Raw genomic sequence first — 9,051 nt, 5'->3', positions numbered from 1 at the left:
TGCTATATTTTGAGTGTTTGATGGAACATGATAGTATGTTGTAACAGATTAGTAGCCATAGAGAGAGCATATCAAAATAAAGCCATATCAATTCAGGATCCAATGCTTTGTAAATGAGTGTTTCAGACCATTTAGTGAAGAACTAAAAGACCAGGATTGGAAAACAATCAGTGGGCTGATGTCTGTCCACGATGCCTGCCAGGAGGAGTTTGGCTTGTGTGATGTCATGAACTTTATATCATCACTGAACCCAGAAGGACAAACACACACACAGTACAGCACTGTCATGAGTGAGTAGATGAAATAAGAGAAGAAACAACAGTTAACTAGCTTCTGTTTATAAAGATGCTGCAATAGCAGTGTGGGATGTTTTTGCTCTCTTTTTTTGGGGGGGACGACAAATTCAGCACTATGATTTGCAGTGTCCGAGTAGTTATTTATAATCTCCAGGTTTACGAAAATGCAAGTAGAGTATTTAAGGGGATGTGATTGTCCACAAGCTGGAAAACTGTCTGGCTTCATCACACAGCATAACAAAACAGCATCAACTAACAACATAATTAAATTTATAAAAGATAAAGTTCTAACAAAAAAAATTATAAATATTGTTTAAATATTACCTGTCTGTTGTGTATACCACTGAGACAGTCTCACAGTGTGCACCAACTAACAGAGGGATGGATCCACCATCAGATATCAAAGAGCGAGGGGCAGTAGTTTCCTCAGCCTTGGACAAATGTCAGACTCACCAGACAGCAGAGCATGAACATCACACCTGAAGGAGAGCAGAGAATTGAAATGTACTAGAAATCTGTATTTGTGAGAAATGAGAGAATTGATGTGGAGTTACCAGTGGCAGCCTCTTTTGGCCATATAGGCAAAAGTTTGAGATGTTGCAGAGGTAGAAGAACTCCCTCAGTGTTACCAAACACTGAAGCCGGGCCAAGACAGGAGAGCATTATGAAGAAGAGGACTGCCCACAGCAGTGAGACAAGCATCTTGGTGTTGGCCTCAGTGAACACAATAACTGCTAAACCAGTTCCTTCAACTCCCTAGACCAAAATACAGCAGTGTTTATATGCATTGAAAATAAATGTTCAGTTTTCACTAAAAATGAAGCTGCTCTCCTGAATAATCTTACTGATGCAAGCTGAACTCTTATATCACTGAGAAAAGTATAAGCTACAGCTTTTAAATCACCTTGGAGCCGGTTTCATTAAGCAACCTGGTTGTTGTTGCTGCTGGCTCCCTCTGGAAGATCAAATGCATTCAGTAATGCTATGATGTTTCTAAAACCCAAAATTCATTTGAATAAAAAGGTTGTCACAGTGATGTAGGTGGCTTTGCCAGCTCTGTTAGCTGAAATAATTAGTTTAGCAGTTACTGATCAAATGATTGTGGTAGCTCTTGTGAGAAGCTAAGGTTAAGGGCTGTTCAGAAAAGTAAACTAGCTAGATGTTTCATAAAAGATCTATAGACAGGGGGCCCAAACTGAAAATGTGGTTGTATTTTACTGAAAACTAAAACTAGAACTATCACTTCGTGGCTGTATACCTCAGCCAAGCAGTCAAATTCACAGGTGCAGGACATAAGAGAGGTCACTAAACTTGACCTTTGACCACTAAAATCTAATCAGTTCATCTTTGACTCCAAGTTGACACTTGTGCCAAATTTAAAGACGTTCCCTCAAGGTGACATCACGTTCACAAGAATCAGACAGATGTATGTATGGACTAACAACCCAAAAACATAATGCTTCCAGCCATGGCATTAAAAAAATACATAACTTTTTTTCAAATAATTAAGGAATTGATAATAGCAAAGAATAATTAATGTTCCTGAATTCCTCTAGTAGGCCTGGGTTGGATATCGGATTTAATGGGGTATGATTTATGTTTCTTCTTTCAGTATTATTGAACATATGGCAACACAGACAAATATGGACTGACTGCAGTAACCATGAAAGCATCGCTTGCCTCCTAAATGACTGTGACACAGACAGAGGAAGTGCCAGACTTTTCCACGTCCCACACAGGTCAGCATGTACCAGATCATGTTGTCCCATTTCATTCTGTCTCCGGGCCTCTTCCTCCTCCAGCTTTTCCAGTTGCTGATGGGACAGTATCCTGCCCTCCAGGCCTGAATTAGGGAGCTGGAGCTTCATGATCTTTCAAACACTGTATAGTGGTGGAGTGTTAACTGTGGTTCATGATATGAGATGTAATAGATTGACTAGGCTGTGGCCGTGATGTGGGAGCATCATCTGGTGGTGTGAAGGCTTTGAAGGCTGAGCTACATAAGAATACATGGTAGAAACTATAGTGTCTAATGGGAAAGGGTCAATGCACAGAAGCTAATATTTTCTGGTTTACTGTAGGAAATATTTTAATAGGCAAATCACTAACACCTTTGTCCTCACTGACAGTAGCACCTACTATAAAACTTCAGTAATTTTAAGAACCTAAAACATTTTAATATAATTTTAGCATAATTACACAAAACCCCAGATACAATAACCCCCCATGTGACAGTTTATTTATTCAAACTTTAGCATATCCTTTTCTGCTATATTACACATTTGACAACAATTTAACTCGTGTATAAAGAGTTAATGATCGAAAACAGTGTGATGATACATTAACAAACCCTTTCAGTGTTTTATGAAACATTTATCAACTATTTATTCACATGTACAAATCATTCACAGACATGTTTGAGGTTTATTCTTGAAATAATAGTTTGACAGCTTAACTCACTTATGGCCTTCATCAGCAGAGTTTGATTGTCATGTGAGGAAGTTTTTATAAATATGCACTTAGTTAACAAGTATAATTAATATTTAAGATGTTTATAGACGCCTTGTAGGAATCATAGTTTGTTATAGTTGTCAACAAACATAAATAAACCCAATGATGTCCTAATCTCGTTTTAACTATGGTATGTTATAGTGCTTTATAAACATCTATTAAACATTTACAAACTACTTGTAAATGTTGCAGTAACATTTTTCTGCTATTGATCTGACAGCTACTGTAGTTCCATCTACTGTACCTGTATGTCATGGTTGGAGTTTGGTTGCATTTTGCATGGTGCGTTTTGGCACCAGTCTGCCTGCTCCAGTGTAGAGCCTTTGCGCACTGTTCGTTTTCGCCACTGGAGGCCGCCATTGCAACTGTAATACGAGCTGTGTCGGCCGGCTGAGGTCTGGCTGCGGTGTCCCCTAGCTGAGTCTATGCTGGGAGAGGGAGCCGCTTCCCATCGCTCTCACAGACCAGGCGCCAAGTGGATCAGCCCCGTCCGCAGTCTTCCTCTGCACTTCAACCACCCGCAATGTCCTTGGGTTCCGCCGCCCCGCTCATTTCCACACCTCTTTGACTAGACCTATCTCCCACGGAGGTGCCCCGGGATTTTTACTGTTTGACTACTGTGCACGCCGTCCCGAGTTCTCTGCGCTGCGAGAAGCGAATGGACAAGGTCCAAGGATAACAGAGGGTGCAGGGTTTGGCTACTGCAGAAGACCTGCCGGTGCTCCGCCGGCCGGGGGCTGCGCGTCCGTCACAGGTTGTGGCGTCGCATCCATTATTCTGATCTTCTAAAAAAGCCTTGCATGGATACATCATGGCCACGTTTATATGCAGGGTACAGTTCTTAGATGATACGGATCCATTTAACAGCACTAATTTCCCCGAGCCCACCAGACCACCTCTGTACACTTTCAGGAGAGATATTCCTCTGATAAATCAGATAGTTGGAGTCCACAGGCTGTTGAAAGCCCCACACAAGGTATGCAGCATACTTTATATTCTCTTGATTACGTTTCATGTATCTTTGAATTTGCCTTATGAAAAGTGAATACCTACAGTACAAAATGCTAAATTAATAATTAGCTTGAATATGTTGATGGGGTTGCTACCAAACAAACTTAATGGACCATAGATTGAGCCAGTGGCTTGAAGCAGATTGTTGATGTGGGATACTGATAAAGCATTCATTCAAACAGTTGCATGCACAGTGTCAACATGAAATTCCTACAGTTAAATATGACATTATGGAATATTTGGTGGCCTCAGGTGAATGGAGTAGAAACCAATTATCTGCCTGAGGGGAGGCAGGCATCTGCCAGTGTTTACTTCAAACAGCACTAATCCCCTTTCAGTTTAACCTACTACTTCTCCTACAGCTCATTAGGGAGATCTCTCAAAACTTGGAAAAGTTAGTTATAGTGTGACACATTTTGTGAAAGAGAAATGAAACAAAGAAACAAACAATGATTGTTAGTATACTGACTTAAACCTCCAACCTTCCCTCAACTTTTATTTGGGTTCTTCTTGTCTTAATTATGAAGCAACTGAAGGAAAAAAAAAAACATTCAGTGAACAAGAGACCTAGTTTGCATTTCATGAATGGGCAGCCCTGAAGTCCAGTCCAAGTAGGAAACCATTTCTGCAGTTGTCATTGCAAAGCGCCAATTAGAGTAGGGTGGGATCAAATGGCCAGTTGGTCAGTTGTTGAGGGATGGACGAGGGCAATTCCCTACTGGGATTGTCCTCAATCTGGGGATTAGAATTTGCAGCTATTTGATTTCAGCAACATTTCTGAATCGTGTATCCAAACATTCTTAGCACATTTTTCCAAAATTGTGTATTTTGCCAGCTTGTGTTTTTGGCATTTAGTCAATAGCAGAATGCATTTTGCCAGCCGTATCATGTCTGTCTTCATTTAGCTAGTGCTGTCACTTGAGGAGGTGAAGCAGGACAGTTGAGTTGCAGTAGTTGGTCTTCCTAACATCCAAAGCTGTATAGCCAGTTTTAAGCAGCTCAGGATGACCGCGTTTTCATCACTGGTATCGGCAAGAAAATCCGGTGACAAATAATGTAAACCTGAAGCTAATTTTCAAATTTTTATGTTTTGGGATCAACTGAAGGTTGTAACTCTTGAGAAATGCTTGTTCCTAATTTCTGATTAGACCATGTATGTCCAAACGCTTTTTCACAAAGCCTCATACTGACCTTTTATATTAAAACAAAGCAATGGGGCCGTAGCATCTGAGGTTGTTTTTTTTTTTTTGAGGATTCATCTTAGTCTAGTCAAGCAGTCATGTAAAAAGGTTAATTTTTTTTTTTTTCTTTCAAATCAGTGGTACTCCATCTTGTTTGACTAGATTCCCTCAGGATGCTGTGGATCACCACAGGCCTGGCTTTCATTCTATAGCCCACTCAGCCTGATCAGCAGGATGGGATGGGAACACTTTCCACTGTTTGAGAGGATGGAAGTGGGCAGGACTAAAAACACAAAGAGCTTGATGTACTTTACACAGTCAACTGGTCTCGGATTAGCAGAAGACCAGATGGACCTCAATTTAGACAGAGGAGGAGTATCAGTGGCAGGCTCTGTGGCACCTGGTTAGTGAGATCTGGTCACATGGGCATTAGCTGTAACTCAAGGGGGAAGCCCTTGTGTCAGGTGGATGACAAGACTGTCACCGCTTTCGAGCAATGATGTCTCTGATTCACACCCTCGATTTGAAGAAGTGACTTTGGTGTGACCCAGTAAAGTCCTTTGAAAGCAAACCTGTTGTCTTTGAGCTCTGTCTCTATGGTGCAGGTCAGTCTGGTATAAATAGCACGCTGCTAACACATGGTGTCAAGGGGGTAAAATCAGCATATGCTGTCTCTGGGCTGTTCCTGTCAGTTCCAGGCTGCAATCTCAAGAGTGGAGATCTGTGTGGTTGTTGTTTGTTTGCTGAATTGTGTTGTACATGGTTTGGCGCCTTAATTATGCTGGCTGTACCGAATCAACCACCAACTTCAAATAACTGTAAGTTTTAAGCATCAGACACCATTATGCAGGATATATATTTTAGCAGCAAAGAGCCACACCATAACTGCTTGTTAGCTTTGTCAGAGTTGCTCTTTTACGTCAGTTTTTCACCCTTTTGGAAGCTGCTATGCCTCCATGTGTCATAATGCAGTTTGTAATATGCTGTTGAATATTCTGAAAACTTTCATGGAATATCTAACACTAAGAAAAGATGCCAGTATGCAACCATACAGTACCATGTACAGCTGTAGCACTTCATCTATAAACAAGCTTTTCCATTGCTTCTGAAGGGTGAAATCAAGCAACAACCTCCAGGACCGAGAAATGATGCTAGAGCATAAGTTGTAAAACCTGCAGTTCCTCCGATGGCCACTTGAGGCTGACTCCAAAAGGGAGGCAATCCCTTTAGACTCCATCCATCCATTATCTATACCACTTATTCCTGAATAGGGTCACGGTGGGGCTGGAGCCTATCCCAGCTGACATTGGGTGAGAAGTGGGGTCCACCCTGGACGGGTTGCCAGTCTATCACGGGACTGACATGTAGACAAACACCCACACACAATCCTATGGGCGATTTAGAGTAGCCAATCAACCTAAGCTGCATGTGTTTGGACTGTGGGAGGGAGCTGGAGTACCCAGAGAGAACCCACACAGGCACAGGGAGAACATTCCCCTTAGACTCCCATGTTAAAATGCCCATCTTTACAGCAGAAATAATCATGTTTACAGCCTGGTGCAAAATGGTTTAGGCTCTGTAGCTATTTCACCTTTCCATGACAACCGTACAGGGGGTGAACTTTTATAAATTCACCCATTTAAATTATATTGAGGCTAAAAGTTATGTATAATTAAGGGTATGGCTGCTTTGAGTGACATGCGGGAGGATCCCGCCATAGTTGGTTATCTGCTAGCTGCCAAACGGACACCACTCGTGCTCCATCTCTTTGCCTGTTTCTGGATTAGTTGGAGTTAGGCGGAGTGAAGCACTACCAAGATGGTCACGGCTTGAGCTTCAAAACCGGTCTACAGAAATGCAGTGGGTGATGTCAGGGAGGATTTATCTATCTTTTATTTACAGTCAGTGGTTGAAATATGACTAGTCACTACCCTTACTTATGATTTTGTCCTAAATAATGCATTGTCCTTGTCAAAATGATTAAGTGTGCATATTCAAAATCTGCTGTCAACACAGATCAGTAGATCAGCAGTCCTTATGCTTTCCTTTCTTTTAGTGCTTTGTTGTTTGTGGCCTAACGGCCTTGATGGCTTGCATCCGTCTGCAAAGCAGAATTCAAGGGAGGGAATATGTGGCTGCGTTTTGGAGAATGGACTCTCACTTTACCAATTTCAGTTTTTCGGCTGGTTGTTTTCCTGCATTTTTCTTAAGAAATTACAGAGTCCCATAATGAGAAGTTATGTTAAATATTGTAAAATACAGGTTCCTGATTCATGCCTGTCAAAGCTCCTTTGAGTTTCTTCTCTTTTTTTTTTTTACACATTGTTATGCAGAGTTGTGGTTTTGCTGGTCTGTGCATTTTGGAGGGTTGTCTCAGCAGAGGGCTGCTTTCAGAAGAATGCAGCATCCATGGACAGACATCCTCTGCATGCTTCATGGGAATTTCAGATTGTTGTTGTGGTTTCTCTTTCATGCCTCAAGTGTGTTTTAAATCAGTTGCCTTCAGGGAACAACCACAAATGCCATGCTCACCTTCATCAAACAAGCTTTAAGCTTTTAAAAGCAACTTACTATATTACCATACCTCTTGTTTGATTTTGTCCACTGTAGTTTAGTGTAAGGTTGGTGAACACAGCTATGTACAAGACAGTGTTGTTATTATGATGTCCAAGCTTGCAGACGTTGCACACAGCATGCTACTGTATCTCATTCCAGATGTTTTTCCCCTGTGGACTACAAAGACAATTTAGAGTGAGATAGCAGTTTTAAATTGTAAATTGTATGGTATTTATTTTTAGTCCTTCTGCTGTAACTGCCTCCCTGGCCAGTGGACCACAGTATGGTGGTTGAAGGGAGAGGCCAGACCTCAGCGTGTGAGCAGAGCAATTGTGGTTACTTCTCTGGACTTGGCCATCACAGAGCAACCATGGGTTCAAATCCTGGGCAGGGGAAAGCTCAGGAAGCCCTTAGCTACTGATAATCTGGTAGCCATGTTTCCTATTCCTTAAGGGCCATTTATGTGTATCAGCCTGGCCCGGTTATAAATGGCCAGACCTGTAAGCAGTAATCAGATTCATTATATAGTGAGAGCCTAAAGTGGGACCAGTGGATGAGAATGTGTGGATACACGGATGTATAGACGAGGTCTGATTAATGGCAGACTCGTGTGATTCCCTTTGACATGTTTGTGTTTTTACCTTTAGTCTGTGAATCAAAACCTTGTGTGGAGAAATTCATTTGTCAGTTCCACAGCTAATTACTGATTACAGCATTTTGTCTATTTCAGGAATGTGATACAGAGCATACAGCTGAAAGAAAGAAACTTTTTTTGCCCTTTTATACAATCCATGAACTTTAACAGCAGTTAAAGTACAATTTAAAGAGCTATAAACTTTTCAAATAGTAACAACACTAAAATAATGACCTGAACTGTTCAAATAAATCTGGTTTTACTTTGTAAATGTCATTGTCTCTCAACATTTGGACCTGGTTCATGAAAGCTTTTATACTTGCTAAATTTCTTTTTTGGAACAATGGAAGTGGTTTATCTTCTGCTCACAGAAGCACTTTACTTGGAGTAAACAGAAGAAGAAGTGGATATTGGATTAAGTTGTGATGGCACTGAGAACACCTTACAGAACGATCACCCCCCCCCCCCCCCCCCTTTTCTTTTTTACATACTGAAAATGGTTCCAGATGGTTAACTTAACAAGAAAACACTGGCAGGTTCAATACATCACTGCTCTTACTGATTTAACACCAAAGACATGACCAAATGACTCAGGCATTAGGGAGACGCTCAACAGATGCACCATACAAGATGCTTTCCATGGTTCCCTTCACTGTCTCACAGGTTATGGAGCGCCCAGCTGGGCAAGCATATGTGATTTAGGGTCTTCTTTTTCACGCTACATTTCATATTACTGTCACCCATTATTTCCAAAGTCATGTCAGTCCAGAGGCATAAAAATAGTGGACCTAACTTGGGCCTTTTTGCCTAAAATGTGTCTTGTAATCTGGAGAAGCACTTGGTTCTCTCTTCTTCTCTGTGT

At 41.3% G+C, this 9,051-nt stretch overlaps 2 protein-coding genes across 2 annotated transcripts in view; one reads left to right on the top strand and one right to left on the bottom strand.

Annotated features, from left to right (window-relative positions):
* LOC109967281 (sodium-dependent neutral amino acid transporter B(0)AT3-like) overlaps positions 1 to 2,164 on the bottom strand; it is a 7,969-nt gene extending 5,805 nt beyond the window's left edge. The window contains exon 1 of the mRNA XM_020612740.1: positions 2,084 to 2,164. Coding sequence (XP_020468396.1) covers positions 2,084 to 2,164 — 81 coding nt within the window. The remainder of the gene's footprint in view (positions 1 to 2,083) is intronic.
* Positions 2,165 to 3,077: 913 nt separating this feature from the next.
* The window catches only part of fhod3b (formin homology 2 domain containing 3b), a 16,139-nt gene continuing 10,165 nt past the window's right edge, over positions 3,078 to 9,051 (top strand). Inside the window, exon 1 of the mRNA XM_020612694.1 lies at positions 3,078 to 3,783. Coding sequence (XP_020468350.1) covers positions 3,619 to 3,783 — 165 coding nt within the window. The 5' untranslated portion in view covers positions 3,078 to 3,618. The remainder of the gene's footprint in view (positions 3,784 to 9,051) is intronic.

The sequence above is a fragment of the Monopterus albus genome, unplaced genomic scaffold, assembly GCF_001952655.1.
Source record: "Monopterus albus unplaced genomic scaffold, M_albus_1.0 scaffold127.1, whole genome shotgun sequence".
NCBI classification, from domain to species: domain Eukaryota; kingdom Metazoa; phylum Chordata; class Actinopteri; order Synbranchiformes; family Synbranchidae; genus Monopterus; species Monopterus albus.
This window is presented reverse-complemented; position numbering and strand designations above follow the sequence as displayed.